The sequence below is a fragment of the Sarcophilus harrisii genome, chromosome 3 (assembly GCF_902635505.1).
Source record: "Sarcophilus harrisii chromosome 3, mSarHar1.11, whole genome shotgun sequence".
In the NCBI taxonomy this organism is placed as follows: domain Eukaryota; kingdom Metazoa; phylum Chordata; class Mammalia; order Dasyuromorphia; family Dasyuridae; genus Sarcophilus; species Sarcophilus harrisii.
The window spans coordinates 578,507,035-578,527,049 of NC_045428.1; the positions used below are offsets into that span (position 1 = coordinate 578,507,035).

A 20,015-nucleotide genomic window follows, 5' to 3' on the forward strand; every position below is an offset into this window, starting at 1 on the left:
TTCTTCCCCTGGCTGGAGACAGAGACCAAGGGCCGATTTTTCAGATCCTCATTTGCAATGTGGTTTTGTGCTCTGCCAGAGGACTCCAAGGTAGAAGAGAAAGAAATGGTGGAAACTCAGCAGAATGGTGAAAAAGAGGAAGACGAGGATGGGAAGAAGGACGACAAGAACGGGAAATTCAAATTCATGTTTAACATCGCCGACGGGGGTTTCACAGGTAACGGGCCAGGCCGTGTGGACCTGGGACCCAGGGGTGCAGGCTGGAGAGGGGGAGGGGCCAGTTGTCCTTCTCCTATGGTGAATGGGCTCCCTGTCAGGGCAGAGTGGGGGGCCCTCAGGACCCCAGTTGGGGTGCAGAGCCCAATTCCAGGAAGAGCCCAGCAATTGTGAGCACAGAAGGTAGGGCACTTTAGGGGGAGAGAATCGCAGACATTAGGCCCATAATTTACTGTCTTTTCTCCCCAAGCAAAAGGGTCCTCCTGGTTCTGTGCCTTGGTCCCACCCCGTAGGCTCCCAACTTCCCCCCAGGCTAATGAGGTGAACGTAAGTTAGCCTACATGAAAAGTGCCTACTGTGTGTGGAGCTCTGTGCTAGCCGCAAGGGAGAATGGAGATATTCAGATTTGTTTCGGAATTAAGGCTTTCTGGGCTAGTGCCCTTAGAGTAGGTTTCCCAGTAGAAGCAGAAGCATTTTGCAAGAGGTAGGGCAGCCAGCTAGGGCGTAGGATGTGGGGTGCTGGACCTGGGGTCAGGAAAACCTGAGTTCAAATTCTGCCCCAGAGACTTCCTAGCTGGGGGATCACGGGCAAGTCACTCAAGCCCTTTGCCTCAGTTCCCTCCCCTGTAGAGCGCAAGCCCGTGCCTTGAGGGTCCTCTGCAGGAGCAGTGATGCTCTTTGGAGCCCTTTGTGAGTGCCAGCCATTTGCCTTTCTCCCCTGGGGTAGGGGACTCCCAGTGTGGAGCTCTTCTCCACCGAAGGATATTGGCAACTTTTCCAAGTCCTCCCTGTGGGAGGGGAGGGTGACTTGTCCGGACACCTGGCCAGGGAGTGTCGGGGCGGGACTTTTGAATCCTGCCTTCTCCTGATGTCAAGGCCAGCCCTCTATCCACTACACCACACTGCAAGTATTATTATCCCCATTTTACAGATGAGGAAACTGAGGCAGAGAGCGGTCAAGTGACTGACCCATGGCAAGGTGTTAATGGCTAATAATGGCTAAGTGTGCTACCCCACCCACTCCCTTTCCCCTCCCCCTCCCCATCCCTTCAGGTAGCCCACAGACATTGTCACAGGGGGCTCCTGGACACAATGTTACCCCTTAGGAATGACTTAGATGGTGGGATCATCAGGCACGGTGACAGCTTATCCCATAGGGCAGACTTTGGGCTGAGGGCGGTGAGGGGTTCCCAGGTCCCTCAGACCACCCGCTGCAGGCGGCCTCTCCCATGGCCTGTGTCGGCCCCTTGTGCTGCCACCTCCCCATGGCTGTTTCACTTCTCTCCACCCCGCCCCCTCCCCTTCTCTCTCCTGTGTCTTGGGCCTTCAGAGCTGCACACGCTGTGGCAGAATGAGGAGCGGGCGGCTGTCTCCTCGGGGAAGATCTACGACATTTGGCATCGGCGCCACGACTACTGGCTCCTGGCGGGGATTGTGACGTATCCTTGGTGACTGGGAGGCAGGGGCTCCCCCGGGAGGCAGCCCCAGTGGGGACCGTTGGAGAGTGGCTCTCTCTGCTTGGTCCCAGAGGCAGGAGAGGAGGGGGAGATGGGGAGACGTGAGGAGAGCTGTTCAAAAGAGGGTCTTAGATTTGTGGCCGGAATAGATTTCAGAAGGCCTCCTGACCCACCTCCCCATTTTACAGAGGAGGAAACTGAGTTTTGGGGTTTTGAAATGACTTGCCTAAGGCCCCACAGGTGTCCAGAAGTGGAGGATTTGAATGCAGGCCCTCTGACTCCAAATTTGGAGCTCTGGGCAGCCTTGCAAGGTGATTGATCTGATGGGGAGCTTCAAGCTAAAACTGGAGGGTCAGGAGTATGGGAGAAGGGACTGATCAGAGACTGACTGGACTCCTGAGACCTCCGGTCTCTCACCACGATGCCCACCTGCACCCTCCAAGGCCCGCTGCCTGCCCACGTCCGTTTCCTCCTTAACGTGTTTCCTGTGCTCAGGCACGGCTACGCCCGCTGGCAAGACATCCAGAATGACCCGCGCTACGTGATCCTGAACGAGCCCTTCAAGTCGGAGATCCACAAGGGCAACTACCTGGAGATGAAAAACAAGTTCCTGGCCCGGAGGTTCAAGGTTGGTCGCCCAAGGCTGACGAGGGAAGGGTAGAAAGCTGGGGCCCAGAGGATGCTCCTCCCCAAAGGTCACATGGCAGAATTATGGCAGAGGAGGAGGGGGACAGTCCAGGGGTCCTGGCCTCTGGCTCAGGTTTCTTTGTCCTGCCCCATACTCTGGAGCTCATTTTTCTACTCCACCAAGAAGGAAGGGGCTGGAAACGAGATCAGGACAACCAGTTGAAAGGGCTGAGAAATGAATGGGGCAAAAAGTGTGTCTTAGGTTTTACTAAGCCTTGTGTTGTGCCAGGGACATAAATAAACACAAAGATGAGACAGGGAGCTCGCCTTCGGTCACACACAGCAAGCCGTGCCGTCTCCCCTTCTAATTGGGGGGTCACACACACTGGGAAATGGTGGCTAGGGAGAGAAGCCTTTGGGTTTGGGAAGTTACAGCTTAGAGGGCTGGAGCAAAGGAAATAAGATCTACTCGTGCTCCTTCCCAGGAGCAAAGTTGGGGTGAGGAGAATAAGGGTGGGGTGCAGTGGTTGCAGAGCTGGGAATCTGGGGGTTGGGGAAAAGGAAAAGCACATTTAGCCATTATTAGCCATTAACACCTTGCCATGGGTCAGTCACTTGACCACTCTCTGCCTCAGTTTCCTCGTCTGTAAAATGGGGATACAGTCCTGAGGAATGGGCTGTGTAAGGCACTCAGCTGTCAGGCCGGGGCTAACTGGAAGTGGGAAGGCACCAGAGAGAACGGGGAAGATGTGGTGGGTCACTCTCCCAAATATTTGGAGGGTAGGATGTAAACGGGAGTTTGGGAGAACGAAAAGTTCTCCGAGAAGCCTGCTGTGGGGGCTTATTTAGTCAGTCATCGGCCCCCTCCTCACTTTCCCTTACATTCTCCTTCCTTCTGATTACATTTCCCCCTGATGCAGAGAAACCAGGGAGAGTAGTGAAAGAAAAGAAGGGGAAAAGGGAGAGTTGGTCTGTGGCAATGGAAACGTGAATGTGATCACATTGCTAGAACATGACTCTTTGAGAAACAGGGATTGTCTCACTCTATATTTGCTTCCCTGGCATCTGCTTGGCATATAGAAGGTGCTTAATAAATGATTGATTAATTGACCAGCATGTATTTATTGAGCACCTTTCTCCCTCTAATTACTTGGATCCATCCACTTCTCTCCTCTCCACCCACATAGCCACCCTCATCCCTTCTCCCTCAGACACTTGCAAGGTCTCCTAATTGATCTTCCTGCCTCCATACACTCCCTTTTCTAATGTAGCCTTCTCTCTCTCTCTCTCTCTCTCTGTCCCTCTCTGTTTCTCTCTTCTGTCTCTCTGTCTCTTTCTCTCTCTGTCTCTCTCTCTCACACACACACACACACACACACACACACACACAAAACCAATCAAAGTGACTTGCCCCAAGTCACACCACTAGTAAGCATCTGAAGCTGTACTTGTCTGAGGCTGAACTTGAACTCAGGCCCTCCTGACACCAGAGCCAGTGCTCTATTCACTGCACCACCCCACTGTTTCTTGCTATTTAAAGACCTTCACAACCTGCTTCCAACTTCCCTTTCCAGAGATATATTAGCTACCCTCCTGCCCAGTGATTTGCTGTTTTGCTCCGTTCTAGTTTCAGCACCTTGGCTAGCGCCGTGCTGCTTCCTGCTTTAGAATGCTTGCTTTTTTCTTTTCAAGTTTTTAAGTTCCTTCAAGGCTTAGCTTAGGTACCTCCTCCTACAAAGAAGCCTGCCCTTATTTCCCTCTCCTGAGCTTCTCCCCTTACCCCTCTACCCCCTGTATTCATTATTTGTTCTTTCTCAAAGTAACTTTTGATTTTATTTTACACACACACACACACACACTATCTCTCTCTCTCTCTCTCTCTCTCTCTCTCTCTCTCTCTCTCTCTCTATCTCTATCTCTATCTCTCCCTCCCTCCCTTTTAAAAAATCAGATTTATGCTTTCCATGGTTGGGAACTCCCAGTGAGAAAACCCCCGCTCCCAGTACAGATCAATACCTGCACTGCAATTCATATAGGAAATTGTCTGGAGCACCAGGAGATAAGCAATCAGCCAGGATGTGTTGGAGACACTCCCTTGCTGCCTCCTCCTTCCTCATAAGCACCTGGAGAACAAGGACTGTCTCCATTTCTTTTCTCAGTGATTCTAGCACGGGGGCAGAATGAACATTTGTTGATATTGAAATACAATTTTCCACTGAAATATAAGAGACTCTCTGCCCCTAGGAAGGATACAGGTTAATTGGGAAATAAAATATCCAGACACACACAGCTACAGACAGAAACTCAGACACAAAGATACACATACAGACACATCGGTTGGTGGTTTTTCAGACTATCCTACTCTTTGTGACCCCGTTTAGGATTTTCTTGGCGCAGATCCTGAAGTGGTTTGTCATTCCCTTCTTCCCAGCTCATTTTACAGATGAGGAAACTGAGGGGAGACAGGGTTAGGTGACTTGTGTAGATCACACAGCTAGTTAAGTGCCTGAGGCAGGATTTGAACCAGAAAGAAGTCTTCCTCACTCTAGGCAAGGCACCCTCTCCGCTGTGTCACATAGCTGTCCCATCCCCATTGTACAGGTGAAGAAAGGGAAATTAGCAATTCAGTTAAGTGACTTGCCCAGGATCACCCAGCTAGGTGAGAGAAGAAATCACTCCAGGCTTGCGCTCGAATCAGTGGGCGGTGCCCTAACTGGAAGCCGTTGCACACACACACACACACACACACACAAACAGACCTCTCCCACAAAGCCCCCCCACCCAGAGTTCACTTGCAGCCTGTCGGGCTATACTGTGTACCCAGTGAAAGGTCTAAGCGCAGATTCGTGGGAGGTCAGGGGAGGGGAAGGTCACTTGGCTGGAGCTATCAAGAAGACTCCCTGAAGAAGGTGGGAATTGCGCTAGAGTCTGGGAGGCCGCTTTGGGTCAGAGAGAAGAGAAAGGAAGGAACCGGATTCTTTGCCTGAGATTTCTCTGTCTGCTCTTAAAGCCTGGATACTTTGCTGGGTGGGGGAGGGGGCTAGAGGGTTTCTGGGGAGAAGGGAGCTCCAGGAGGGATCTTGTATCACCCCCCACAATCATTGCAGCTGCTGGAGCAGGCACTGGTGATCGAGGAGCAGCTGAGGAGGGCCGCGTACCTCAACATGACTCAAGACCCCAACCACCCAGCCATGGCCTTGAACGCCCGCCTGGCGGAAGTGGAGTGCCTCGCTGAGAGCCACCAGCACCTGTCCAAGGAGTCCCTCGCTGGGAACAAGCCCGCCAACGCTGTCCTCCATAAGGGTGAGTGGCCTGAGCAGCTGCGTGGGGAGCGCCAGACGAAGAGAGCCTCCCTCAGTGCAGGCCAGTACCTGGGGAAATTGCCTGGAAATTTGGAGAGGTCACTTTTGTTCTGTTTAATGCTAGCCGACACGGCTGACAGATACTGGGTCTGGAGTCAGAAAGACCTGAATTCAAATCCAACCTCAGACACTTCATAGCTAGGTAACCCTGGGCAAGTTAATCTTTTATATTGTGCTCAGTTTTCTCATCTGTAAAATTGGGACAATAATAGCACTTTCCTTCTTTGCTGTGAGGATCAAATGAGATCATATTTGTACGGCTTTTTGCAACCTTAAAGAATTTTATAAGGACCAGTGATTATATAAATGCTGGATATTTATTTTTATTGATTTTTTTTGTTTATAAATCACCTATATTTTCCCATGTATCTCTCCTCCTTTACCTTCCCAGAGAGCTATTTCTTATAAAGAGGAAGAAGAAATAGGGGGAAAAACACAGTTCTTCAGAGCTAATCAACACATCAAAAAAAAAAATCTGACCATTTTATACAGTGTTCTAAATCCACAATCCCCGACTCTGCAAAGAAGGGATGGGGTATGGAGCATCTTCTCTATCTTGTGGGCCAGGTTTTATCCTTGCAATTCCCTCCCCTTTTGTCAAATGGGCTGCTTGCTCAAGGAGTGCCAACAGGAGAGGGACCTCAGGCTGCCTTAGGAATGAATAATGATAAGAAAAGTTTAATATTTATATAATACTGGGAACTGTGCTAAGAGCTTTCCTTTATTTTATTTATTATTATTATATTTTCATGTTATATATTTTATATTATTTTATTATGTTTATGTTACTTATTATAGTTTAATTTATATTATTAATATATTATATAACATATAAATAATATAATTAGCATATTATAATTAACATAATAATTATGTTATTATTATATATTATTTCTTTACCAATATTATCTCAATGGATATTCACAAGAATCTAGGAAGATAGGTGATGTTATCATCCCCATATAGATAAGGAGATTGAGGCAAACAGGGTGCAGTAACTTGGGCCAGGATCACACAGCTAAGAAGTGTCTGAGCACAGATTTTGAAAGTAGACTTCTGCCTCTGGACCTGGTGTACTCTCCACTGCACCATCTTCTTAGCTGTCCTGGAAAGGCAAAGCTAAGAATGTGCTGATAGTTTGGCTGTCATGACTTCTGCCCTGCTCAGACTCAGTTCTGGGGATCAAATTTTAGAAGGGACATTCATGAATCAACAGAGTATCTTGAGGAAGGTAACCAAAATGAGAAAGGTCATCCTGTGTGAAGAAGTTGAGGAAATGGGAAAGTTCTACCCAAAGCAATGGTCTCAAAATGTGGTCTGGGAGTCCCTGTGACCCTTTCTGGGGATCTGAAAGTCAGAATTATTTTCATCCTAATATTCAGATGTTTTAATTTCTAATACACTAAATATCAGATCTAACCCACATAAACAAAAGTTTTTGGGGGTCTTTGATAATTTTCACAAGTATAGAGGGGACCAAAAAGGTTGAAAACTGCTGACTTTGAGAAATTTTGGAGGGGAGAGGTTCTCTCTGTTCAGGCACTATAAAAAGGCTTTTATATAGAAGAGAATTTACCTTTGCTTTAGAACTGAAAGGGACCTTAGAGGCCATCTAGTCTAATCTCATTTTATAGATGAGGAAATGGAGGCTCCAATAATGGAAATATTTTTTCAAGAGTTATAAAACTCGCACGTTTCTGAATCAAGGGCTTCCTGAATCCTCTATACCAAGCTGCCTCTCAGGTGGAATCAGGAGCAATGGGTATGAAAACCACAAGGAGGCAGTCTTGTTAACAATGAGAGCTGTCTTAGGATGGAAAGGTTGTGGGCTCTCCATCACTGGAGCCTGGAGAGGAAAGGAGCAAGTTGGATTACATGGCTTCTGAGGTTCCCAGTAGCCACTGTAGAAGCTTTGAATCCTATCTGTGGTCCCATGGTGCCTGCTTTGATACAGGAACAAGATGGCTTAACTGCTGAAGAAGTAATGCTAGGTTGGACTAGAGAAGGTTTTTTTTTTAACCTGGCATCTATGTATTTGTTTTTTTTTTTTTTTTCCAAAAGTAGGATGACTGTTTCACTGTGATTTGTTTTCTTTATAATCTGATATATAAACTATTTAATGCATTTTACTTTAAAAAAACCCACTACTTTTCTGAGGAGTTTTACCAGATTGCCCAAGAATATCCATGATACCATAAAGGTTAAAAATGTTTAGGTAAAGTGGTCACTGAGTTCTGTTCCAATTGTGGGCTATGAGGAGCTCCAGCCCTAAATGGAGAGTGCCTTGGATGAGTGGGGGTTCATGGGAAATGGAGAGGGGAGGGTGACTATACTGGGCTTGGAGAGGCTGAGTGTTTGGTGCAACCTTCTCAAATTTTCTTTGTCCCACTCTCTCAAACCCCTCATGCAAATTAAAAAGAGTATTTTTGTCTTTCCTTATTCTGGTGCAGTGAGGGTAAGGGAGGTTCAAATAAAGAGAGTCCTTTAGATTCCATCATTAAACACCCCCTGTATACTAGCCCATGTTCTTTGGGTACTCAGTGCCATTCTATTAACACTGTGAGACCTTGGGCTTCAATTTCCTCATCTGCAAAATGAGATTGTTAAATTAGATGGTCACTATGGACCTTGTCGAACTCTAAATCGATAAACCTTATACTTACTCTGTAATTTGATCATATGATCAATTTACAAAGTAATTTGATAATCTGATAATTCAAATATGGCCTCAGACAATTCCTAGTTCTATGAACCCTAGTCAAGTTGGGTTCCTCATCTGGAAAATGGGGATAGTGAGAGCATTTCTCAGGGTTGTTGTGAACCTCAAATGAGATAATGATTGTAAACTATGTGCCTGGCCCATAGTAGATACTATCTATATGCTCATTCATTCCCTTTCCCCCAATCTGGTATCTAATTTTTATTTTTCAGACCCAATTTTTTATTTCATTGATAGTGTTCCCAATGAGAAAATGACTCTCTACTAAGGCAGGCCATGGGATCATTGATTTTGAGCGGAAAGGGACCTTAGAGACCATTTCGTCTATCCCCCAGTTTGAAAAGTCAGGAAGTTGAGCCTCTTAGAAATTAAATAATTAGCCTCAAGTCACACAGCTGGCAAGTTATCGGGGCAGAATTTGAATCTATGCTTACCAGCTCCTAAAGCCATCCTTTATTTCAGGGCTTAGTACAGGGGCTGGCACATAGTAGATGTTTAAATAAATATTAGCCATTATACCACCTAAGAGAATCAACCAAGTCATGAAGGAAAATAAGTTTGACTGGCCTAAGGACATTATACTCCTCCCCAGAGCGCCAGCTCTAATGTCAATAGTCAGTAAGTATTTATTAAGTGCCTACTGTGTGCCAGACATTATGCTAAGCAATGGGGATACAAAAAGAGGCAAAAGCCAGTCCCTGCCCTCAGGGAGTTCACAATCTAATAAAGGAGATGACATATAAACAAATATGTAGAGACAAATTATATACAAGATAAATGAGAAAAGGAGGATTTAGAAGCTAGAATTAAGAGAGATCTGGGAAAGCTTCCTGAAGAAGATGGGATTTTAATTGAGACTTTGAAGGAAGTGAGATGAGAATAAGGGAGAAGAAAGTGTCTTAGGCATGGGGGACAGTTAGGAAAAAAGGCCCTCACCAGGAGATGTGTCTTTTTGTAGAATAGCCAGGAAATGAGGACATTTTGGGGAGTAAGAAGACTGGAAAGGGGGGTAACGAAGGGCTTTGAATGCCAACTAGAGCATTTTGTATTTGCTCCTGGAGGCAATAGGGAATGACTGGAGTTTATTGAGTTTGGAGGGGAAGTTGATGGTCTGTAATTTTGTTTTAGGAAAATCACTTTGATGACTGAATGGGAGATGGACTGAAGTTGGGAGAGACTTGAGGCAGGCATATCCACCAGCAACTATTACAATAATTCAGATGTGAAATCATGAGGGTTTGCATTAGAGATAGCAGTGTCAGAGGAGAGAAGGAGGTGTATTGGAGAGATACTGCAGAGGTGAGATTGACAGGAGATGCTACAGAGGTGAAATTAACAGGAGGTGCTGCAGAGGTGAGATTGACAGGAGATGGTGCAGTGGTGAAATTGACAGATGCTACAGAAGGAAAATTAACAAGAGATGCTACAGAGGTGAGATTGACAGGAGATGCTACAGAGGTGAAATTAACAGGATGGTGCTGCAGAGATGAAAATTAACAAGAGATGCTGTAGTAGTGAGATTGACAAGAGATGCTACAGAGGTGAAATTAACAGGAGATGCTGCAGCAGTGAGATTGATAGGAGATGCTACAGAGGTGAAATTAACAGGAAGTACTGCAGAGGTAAAATTGACAGGAGGTGCTGCAGAAATGAGATTGATAAGTCCTAGGAATAGCTTGGATATGGAGGGTGAGAGATGGAGAGGAATCCAGGAAGAATCTTAGGGTGGGAGTCTGGAGGACGGGGAGGATGTTGTCCTTGACAATAAGAGGGAACTTTAGAGGTTGGGGAGGGTTTGGGGGAATTTGGGGGCATGTTGAGTGGAAGATGTGTACTGGATATTTAGTTCTGGGTGTCAGGTATTTGGAGACATGAGACTGGGAATCAGTGAAGATGTTAGGACAAGATAGTTAAATTTGAGAATCATCAGCATAGAGACAATAATTAAATCCACTGGAGCTGATGAGATCACCAAATGAAGTAGTATAGAGGGAGAAGAGAAGAGAGCACAGGACAGAACACAGAGGGACAACTACAGTTAGAGGGCACCACCTGGATGAGCATCCGACAAAGGAGACTGAGAAGGATCAGAAGGTCTGATAGGCAGGAGGAAAACCAGGAGAGAGGGCTATCCCGAAAACCTAGAGAGAAGAGAGTATCAAGGAGAAGAAGGTGATCAACAGTATCAAAGGCTGGAGAGAGTTCAAGAAGAATGAGGATTGGGAAAAGGTCATTGGATTTGGCAACTAAGAGATCATTGATAACTTTGGAGAGAGCGCTTTCCATGGAATGTGATCGGAAGCCTGATTATAAGGGGTTAAGAAGAGGAGAGGAGAAAAAGTGGAGGCACTTACTGTAGTTGACTTTCTTAGGGCATTTAATCCCAAAGGACAGAAGAGGTATGGGATGATGTTAGCAGTAGAAGGTTCAATAAGATTATTTGAGGATGGGGGAGACGTGGGTATCTTTGTAGGACATGAGCCAGTAGCCTGGGAGAGATTGAAGATGAAAGAGTGGGGATAACAGATGGGATGGGATGGAATCGCTTTTGCCAGTAGAGGGGTTTTCCATGGTAAGAAATAAGGCCATCTCTTAAACTAAGACAGAGGTAAAGGAGGGGTGACATTGATAGAAGGCAGCCAAGGGGGGTGCAAAATAAGGAAGAATGGAGAAGAGGAGACTCACAGAAACTGGCCTCGATTGATTCTGTAAGATATGAGGCAAAATTCTCAGGTGAGAGAGTTGGGGGAAGGGAAGTCATGGGAAGTTTGGAGATGAAAAGGTTCGGAAGGGCCACTATGAACAGGGGAAGAATGCATGAGGAGGGAGGTATAGTGGGATTGCCTAGCAGCAGTGAAGTCCCATTTGAGATTACGTGATTTTGTGGTGAACCCAGTCAGAATGATTGCTTGATTTTCTCTACCTTTGTTTAAACAGCATATGTGTAGGTGGTAGATGGTGGGAGTGATCCAAGACTGAAGTTTGGCAAGGTGCAACTGCTAAAATAGGAGAAGGGATTTGTGAACTCAAGAGATGAAGTCAGGGTCAAGTTGAAGGGGTTCATCAAGGGATCAAGATGGGGAGAAGAAGAGACAGTGGCTAGTTCCCAGAAACCAGCTTAGGAGAGAAATGAAAGATGGAAGCATCGGTGCAGATGGAAGGTTTGTTAAAGGAAGACAGGAAGAGGTGAAAAGTCAAGAGATTATGGTCAGATAAAGGGATTTCAGAATTATTGGACTGTGGAGGTGATCTATTTGTGGGTGATGGAAAGATTAAGAGTATAATTATTTTTATGTGTGGCTGAAGTGGGGCGGAGGAGTAGTTCATGGGAAATGAGTGGTTAGGAAGTTTGGGAGAGACAGTGGGAATGCTGAAGACCCTTAATTTGAAGGCAGGAGTTGGGGAAGAGAGAATATTGTGAGTCATGTACCAGACTCATTAAGGAAGAAAGGGAAGTGATCTGAAAGGCTCTAGGTAACAGCCAGCAGGATTTTGATTGGGTGGTAGTTAGGAATTGTCTGAACCTCAGAAGAGGAAAATTTACTGGGTGATGGAGAGAAGAGAGAACCAAGGTAGCAGTGGGAACAAATACTCGTCCTTGACCAGTGTGAACCTAGAGGATGAGGAAAAATGAAGGCAATATTGGAAATGGCGGTCGGGAGGCTGTGTCATTAGGGGAAGTCAGGTCTCGGCCACTGAGAAAAGATGGAAGGAGGAGTGGGAGAAGAAATGATTGAGGATGAAGGCAAGTTTATTGCCTATGGAACAGGCATTTCTGAGGACACAGTGAAAGGGCTGGGTAGTGTGTGAATGGGACCTTGCAGTGGGAGGATTGAGAGGAAGGTGAATAAAGAATTGGGTGATGAGCGATGGGGCCTGAGGTTTGCAGGGTGACCTAGAGGGGGTCCGGATGACTGAGGTGTGTAGGGTGTGGCCAGATGTGAATGTGGATCCCCGAGTGGAAGGCATGACTCCTCGGGGAGGATGGTGATCAGGCAGGACACAGGTGCGGCACGGGATGGAAGGCTCACGCTCAGATGGGAGGCCTGCCTCGATCCTCCTCTTCCCTTTGAAGGTGCCGCAGGCGACAGAGGTTGGACCTTCACAGCAGGAGACGGGAGTCCTGCTGCCTGCTGACTTTCTGTCCCTCCCATCCTGCAGTGTCACTTGGTCCAGGGGAGGGATTGGCACCTGTGGAGGCAGAAGGGAGGCTAGGATTGTGGTAGTGGGTTGAGGGCCCTTCTATCTTGCAGTACTGAACCAGCTGGAGGAACTTTTGAGTGACATGAAGGCTGATGTAACCCGCCTGCCCTCCATGTTGTCCCGGATCCCTCCCGTGGCTGCCCGTCTACAGATGTCTGAACGCAGCATCCTGAGCCGCCTGACAAACCGAGCCGGAGATCCCACCGTCCAGCAGGTCAGGCTGGCCCACCTGGGCCTGGAACCTTCCCCCAGGGCTCCGTGCCCCCAGCTCTGGCCGGGGAGCAGTCTTCCGAGATGCTCCACGGGGGGGCGCTCTGCCGGGGCCTTTTCCGTCCTCTCCGTCGCGGGGAGCCAGCCCGCTGAGCTGGCCTAGGGTGAGGTTCTGGGTGGAGATGGGACGGAGGCAGCATTGAAACCTCAGCCCTCGCCCTCCAGGGTTCTTTCGGCTCCTCCCAGATGTACAACAACAACTTTGGGCCAAACTTCCGGGCTCCTGGACCAGGCGGGATTGTCAACTACAGCCAGATGCCCCTCGGCCCCTATGTGACTGGTAGGTTGGACGTTACTAGCCCATCCTAATGGAGATTTGTTAAGCGGCAAATTTCAGGGGACCACAAATGAAACCAAAGGACACTAGGCAAGCCAGATGTTTTCTTTCTTAATAGATATTTAGCCGTTTTCAAGATTTTCCTCTGTTGCAGTTCTCATTTCCAACTGAGGTAAGGTGACCCTTATTTCTCTCTGCTAACCACATTCTATGGTTCCATCCTTCAGGGGTTATGGTTTTTTTTTTAGGTCTTCCATCTAAAGGGACAGCCAGTTCTGCTCCAGGTAGCGTTAAAGAGGCAAGGCGATCTAGAATGTCATCATTAAGGTTGGAAGGCAACTTAGGGAACATCTGGTCTAATGGCCTCATTTTTCAGATGAGGAAACTGAGTCCTGGAAAAATGACATCACAGGGAGTGAATGGCAGAGCTGGGACTCAAATTCAGGTCACAGGATCTTAGACTGAGAAACTGTGCAAAGACCTCAGAGGATCTCATTTTACAGAGGAGGAAACCGAGGACTGGGACGGTTAAGGGGCCTGTCTGGGGTAAAGGACCAGAATCAGAATTTGAACTGGGTCCTCTGATCTCTAAAACAGAACTCTTTTCCCTCTCTCCTCCTGCTTCCATGTTCTTCTATTCTTTTGAGACTCTCCCTCACCCGCAAGAATTCCCCATCTGTGTCCCATGGTGACTGCTTCTAGCCTCCCCCTCTTTCCTCAAACTCCACCTATTAGCCCGTGAGACTCCCCCCCACCCCGGATTTTAATCCTGAGACCTTCAGTCTCTAGTACAATGTAGGCTAAGGTGAAAACAGGGATCTGAGCAGTGAAGGTCACATCCTCACCATTCCCCCGGTTAGCCGAGATCTCTGCTGAGAGAAGGGCAGGTGTGGAACCGAGCTGATCACTTTTGTCACAGGAAGGCTGGCAGGGCATCCCCTAGGTCAGGTCTCCAAAGGGGTCCTGAGTCTCCAAGACACTGGATCCTCCTTGAACATGGGTGCTGGGTGTGGGATCTACTGGATCTTTAAGGCCCCAAGATGGAGAAGTTACCTTGAAGATAATCTTGTCTGTCTTTACCCTGTCTACCCCTATTCAGCCTGGTGAGAAGCATTTATTAAGTATTTACTGTGTGGTTAGAATCTTGTCCAGGCTTTACTAATTTTTAAAAAATTAAAACCTAACACAATTATATTTAAGTGACTAGAGATCCAGCTGTGGTGCCAGGGGGAACCGAGTTTGAATCCTTGGACATAGACTGGCTGTGTGATCCTGGATAGTAATTTATCTCCATAGTTCTCTCAAGTAATTCTCTAAAGACCATAAGCTGTAGAGAAGGTAGCAGTCGCATTAGGAGGAGGAATTTCCTCGTCTGGGAGTTCTTCATATCAGGGACATCCCAGGTCTAGTATCTGTTCCCATTCAGCAGGCTTTTTATCAAGTCTGTGTGCCCACTACCGGGCACAGGGGCTGGCACAGGGTAGTCTCTTAAATACTAGTTGTTGATCCCATTTAGCTCCATCCATTAAGCACATGTCAACCACTGTGCCAGGCCATGGGACATAAATTCGGCCTTGCCTTCACCTGGTCATTCTACCCACACGTCTTTCCCTTACTCTGAAGTTCATCATTCACATCCCAAGTGCCCAATTTCTTCCTTTTCCATTTCCTTATCCTGAAACTTCCCCCAGTTTGTTCTCCATGCCCTGCTCCCTCCTTCCTCTGTGACCTTGTCCCCCTTACCTTTGTTGACCTTAGTTCCTCCTCTGTAGAATGGACCAGCTGATGGGAGTGATCGCAGCCATGGCCAGCGGCGACACCACCCACCTTTCCTCTCCCTTGATGCTCTGGGGCTCCTGACTTTCTATCTCTGAGCCCAGGAGTCTGCTTTCTTCTTTTTCTCCTCTGGATTTTTGTCATAGCTGTGCTGGAGGGGTCTTGTGGGGACCTCGGAGACGGGGCCCGTTTGGGGCTTTGTCCAAGTAGGTCCCGGCGAGTCAAGGTGGTGCTGGTTAGCTGGGGCTCAGGGACCCAGTCTGGCTCTGTGAAGTTTTGCAGCCCACTGGGTGAGGGTCCTTGGGGCCGCAGCAAGGAATGCTCAAACCCAGGGTTGGTTTGTGAGGGAAGGGTCAGACGGACCTAGGTGGACAGCAGGGCCATGTTAGGAGCTGGAGGGAGAGCGGGGTCCTCTTGCCGCTCAGGGCCAGCCCTCCTCGAAGGTCGTGCATTGGGACATGTTTGGGGACCCCTGAATGAAGTAGAGAAGCAACCAAGCACTGGGGGGTCAGTGTGTGCCTCATGTGCCTGTTTCTGTCCGTCTCCAGGTTGCAATGCAACCTGCCAACCCTGCATCATTGCTCGTTCAGACTCATGTTCTGCCTCCACCCTGTCGTGTGCCTTCATTTCGCCTCTTCACTCCACCCAACCCACCATGGATAACTCTTGGAGAAGGGCGGGGGGTGGGGGGTGGTGGTGCCTGCAGACCATGTGGGAGGAAAGGGGGAAAATGGGGGGAGAATAGCCAGGACTTGGAACTCCCAACGGCCTCCTCCCTCTCTGGGCTTCCCTCTTTGTCCACCCCAGGTCCACCCACTGAGGCGTGGCTGTGTGGCTCGGATCAAGGGGTGGAGTCCGAGTTTTGTCTCTGACACCGAGACTTGTGGGACTCCAGCAAAGACCCCAAACTTCCTGAGCTTCAGCCCAGGAAAAGGTTCTGACAGAGGGATGCTGTGAGGTCCCCCTAGATGGCGTAGGCAATGTGCTCTTAAAGTCTTAATTATCATGGAGTTTAACTCGGGTCAGAGACACCTCCCCTGACTGGAAATAGCTGAGGGAAGATGTCCTGGGTCTTATTCTGAGGGAAAAAACCAGAAGCCCCTGCAGGTCTGGTGCACTTTGGGTCAGTCACTTTTGTGCGAAGCTGTGAGTTAGGGTTTGCCAAAGAGTTTATACCAATGATTCCATTTGATCTTCTCAGTCCCGTGGACCCTTGCAACTATTCTGTACTCCCTCCTCTTCCTTCATTCCTGCCTGAGCAAATGTATTCTGAGATGTGGACATCTCCCAGCTGAAAAAGGTGGGGGCAGGAGTTGAATCCAGGCCTTCGGCATCTAGTTGGGGGACTTTTTCCCCAGGATGCCACCCTGCTTCTGTAAGCATTAGCCTCTTTTTGTCTAGAGGAAAAACACTGGGGTCCTGAGGGCACCCAACTGTCCAGGCTAAGGGGCAGCTATAGGGATCCTTTGTCCATCATCTATTAGGTATCTTATCTATCTCTCTATCTATCCATCCATCTATCTTTATATATTTCTATCCATCTTTATCATCCTTTTACTTATATTTCTATATTCATCTATATTTATCTATCCATTTATCTATGTTTGTATATTCATCTATATCCATACATTTATCAATATTAATGTATGCATCCATTTTTCTTTTTTCCCTCTATATCTGTCCATGTTCTTATCTTTCTATATTCAACTTTCTCTGTCCATTCATTTACTTATATTCTTCCATCCATATAGTCATCTTAATTTCTTTTTTCCTTCCTTCCTTCCATTTATCTATAACTATCCATGTTTTTTCTTTATATCTATGATCTACTTACCTTTCTCTATTCTTCTACCTATGTTTATCCATCCTTTCTTTCTTTCTTTCTTTCTTTCTTTCTTTCTTTCTTTCTTTCTTTCTTTCTTTCTTTCTTTCTTTCTTTCTTTCTTTCTTTCTTTCTTTCTTTCTTTCTTTCTCTTTCTTCTCTTTATTTTTCTCTTCCTTCCTTCCTTCTCTATCCATCTATTTATCCATCTACCCCGCTCCGGTCTGTCTCTGTCTCTATCCGCTCCCCTCCCTCTGCACGCTCCCCGGGCAGCTGCGTGCGCACGCACTTTCCCACAGGGACCTGCTCACCCACTCCTCCTGTATTGCTTTGCGTTGCACCTGTCCCCGCCCCTCCCCAGGTCTCTGTCTAATTAAGGGTCGCAGCTTTAGCGCTAGAAGGAATTTAGGTTCTATTACCTTCTCACTGGATGAGGAAGCGGAGCCCCAGGGAAGGGACGGGCTTTGCACCCAGACCCCAGCAGCTGCGCATGCTCATAGACTTCGAAGGAGACCGTAAGAGGTCTCTAGGCCCCGCCTCTCCTTCCCCACCTGAGCAGGAGGAGGCCCAGAGAGGGGAGGCCCTGGGCCACAAACGCCTGGCCAGTGTGTGTCTGAGGCGTTCGCCAGGGGGCGCTCTGGGGAGCCGCGGCTCTGCCCGGGGAGTCAGTAAGTGTCTGGGGCGGACGCCAGGGGGCGCTCTGGGGAGCCGCGGCTCTGCCCGGGGAGCCAGTAATTGTCTGGGCGGACGCCAGGAGCCAGTAAGTGTCTGAGGCGTTCGCCAGGGGGCGCTCTGGGGAGCCGCGGCTCTGCCCGGGGAGCCAGTAAGTGTCTGAGGCGTTCGCCAGGGGGCGCTCTGGGGAGCCGCGGCTCTGCCCGGGGAGCCAGTAAGTGTCTGAGGCGTTCGCCAGGGGGCGCTCTGGGGAGCCGCGGCTCTGCCCGGGGAGCCAGTAAGTCTCTGGGGCGGACGCCAGGGGACGCTCTGGGGAGCCGCGGCTCTGCCCGGGGAGCCCTCTCCCTAGGGGCGGGCCGAGCCCGGGGGGCCTTTGGGGGTCGCTAACACCTCGCTCTCTGTGTCCTTGCAGCCACGCCCACCGGGCCACCCGCCAGCCACCCAGACAGAAAAGGAGCCGACTCCCTGAAAGATGGTGCTGCTTTGGGACGCAAGGGGAAACTCAGTGACGTCATCTGCATTGAAGACTAAGCCCCGCCCTCGGGGGCCCGATGCCCGGAAGTGCCGCTGTGTCATATCAAGTGTTCTTCCAAAAAAAAAAAAAGAAAAAAAAGAAAGGAAAAGGAAAAAAAGGGAAAAAGGAAAAAAGAAAGAAAGAAAAAAAAAAGAAAAACAAATAGCGACTTAAAAAACAAACCCAGCTCCAGAACTACTGAGAAGGGATTCCATTTATTTGTACATCTTTTGCACTTTCTTATTGAAGACTCGAAGAGTTTGTCTTGATAAAAGTTGAATGAATTATGAAGGATTATAATGTTAACAGTATTCATGTCTCTGTTTTTATCAACGCGCCCGAAGCCCGCAGGGAGACCTCGCTGGAGCCCCCATTTGTAGACTGGCGGACGCTCCCGCCGCTTGGGGCGGCTTCCTTGCTCGGGCGCCCCCGCTTGGCCCCGCCTCCGCCGCCGTTGTGTTGGAGCAGCTGCATGCGCCTCCTGCCCTCGCTCCGCCCGCCCTCCCGGCGCCGCCTCGGCCCGAGGCCCCGGCCGGGCCCGGCCTCCGGCGCCGCCGCAAAGACTGCCGGGAACCCTCCCGCCGCCGGCCCAGCGGCGGCCTCGTGCGCTCCCCGCGCCGCCTGGAGACGCCCCCGGGAGTGCCCGCGGAGACCGCCCGGCAGCTCGTCGGGAGGAAGGCGCCGAGGCCTCGGGCCCCGCCGCCCCGGCCCCGCCCTGCCCTGGCCCCGGCCTCCGCGGCCCCGGCCCGCCCTGCCACCTGCCCGGCCCGCCGCGGCCCCTGGGGACGGCCAGGAAGCAGGGGCCCGTCCGTGTCTGGGGGGCCCGGGGGGCGCCGGCTTTGCCGCCGTTGAGGGGGCGGGCTTGATGGCGCCGGCGGGCTTGATGGCTCCAGGGGCAGCCCCAGGCGGGGAGGAGAAGGGAGCGGCAAGATGGCAGATTTGGGCTTGATGTCAGGAAGAACTCCCGACAGACCTGCTCCGCCTCCCCCCGGACAGTGACGTCATCCCGGTCCCCCCTCGGGACCCCCTCATTGAAGGCTTGGATGCTTCGAACGGTAGTGGGACTAGCCGGGAGAGGCCTGGGAGGGCGACGCAGCGGGAAGGAGAGGGCGGCCCATAGGGAGTCACCTTTGGCCTGCGGGAGTGAGGTCCGCTTTGAGGCCGGGGGAGCCCAGAGCCTTCCCATCCCGCTTCTCCGGCCCCAAAAGGTCCTTTTTTGGTCCCTTTCAGCAGCCAAAGTCTTAACGTGTGAGAGGGATCCCCTCCTTGCTTCCCAGGGCGGCCGCTGCTCTTCCTCCAGACCCTCCGAGGGCCAGGGGCCGGGCTTAGCGAGGAGAGGGGCAGTTGTGGCCTCGGGGTAGAGGGAAGGGGCCCCTCCTCCGGGGGCTCCGAAGGGACTGCCTCGCCTCCTGTCTGGGGCTGGGAGTCGGGGCCGGGAGTCGGGCGCGGCGTTGGGGCCTAAGCCCTCGAGTTGTTCACATTTTATGAAGAAGGAGATAGCATGTTCTTACAGGGAGTCGGCTGCGGGTGATGGTCCCACCTCTGCTGCTGCTGTGACCGGGAAAGAGAGATGGGCCTTGGCTCGGGACCCGGTTCTGCTCGCCGGCTGACTCCGCCAGGTCCCTTCTCCTGCCTGGTCTCCCCTATGGCACGGGAGGGCCCACTGCTCTCCAGGGCCCCTTCCCCACCTCCAGGACAGAGCAGGGGCTCGGGGAGACTCCCCCGTGCCTCTCCCCGAGTTTAGACGACAAGCAGAAGTGGCAAGAGCATTGGATTAGGGAAAAGCACTTCAACTTTGGTCCGAGGCAGGCCCGATTGCAGTGTGTGTGTAGCAGAGTCACCCATGCCGGCTGCCGCCCTTGGCAGTCCATAGTGATCGCCGAATGCCGGCTCCATAAACTTTATGTTCTTCAGTTAGTAGTACCTCCTCCTGGCCGCCCCGGCTCCGGCCGACAGTTGGGGCTGGGGGGGGGTATGCATGCCTGTTGCAAGGTCACTCTCCTCCTCCTTGGCCAGACATTAAGCGTCCTGCTTTTCCCGGCATTCTCCGGGGCAGAGCTCTTGCCAGGGGGCTCTTGGAGCCCCCCCCCCTCCCCCGGA

General features: G+C 50.1%; 1 protein-coding gene across 12 annotated transcripts in view; it reads left to right on the top strand.

Annotated features, from left to right (window-relative positions):
* The window catches only part of CHD5 (chromodomain helicase DNA binding protein 5), a 135,048-nt gene extending 116,844 nt beyond the window's left edge, over positions 1 to 18,204 (top strand). For 6 of the 12 annotated variants that reach the window (XM_031963737.1, XM_031963736.1, XM_031963739.1 and 3 more), the window contains 8 exons: positions 80 to 217; positions 1,148 to 1,195; positions 1,547 to 1,655; positions 2,169 to 2,301; positions 5,408 to 5,603; positions 12,635 to 12,798; positions 13,020 to 13,134; positions 17,814 to 18,204. In XM_031963737.1, coding sequence (XP_031819597.1) covers positions 80 to 217; positions 1,148 to 1,195; positions 1,547 to 1,655; positions 2,169 to 2,301; positions 5,408 to 5,603; positions 12,635 to 12,798; positions 13,020 to 13,134; positions 17,814 to 17,932 — 1,022 coding nt within the window. In that variant the 3' untranslated portion in view covers positions 17,933 to 18,204. Of the gene's footprint in view, positions 1 to 79; positions 218 to 1,147; positions 1,196 to 1,546; positions 1,656 to 2,168; positions 2,302 to 5,407; positions 5,604 to 12,634; positions 12,799 to 13,019; positions 13,135 to 13,249; positions 13,304 to 17,813 lie in introns of all 12 variants that reach the window. The other 6 variants (XM_031963742.1, XM_031963741.1, XM_031963743.1 and 3 more) reach the window with 3 other exon arrangements.
* The last annotated feature ends 1,811 nt before the right edge of the window (positions 18,205 to 20,015 follow it).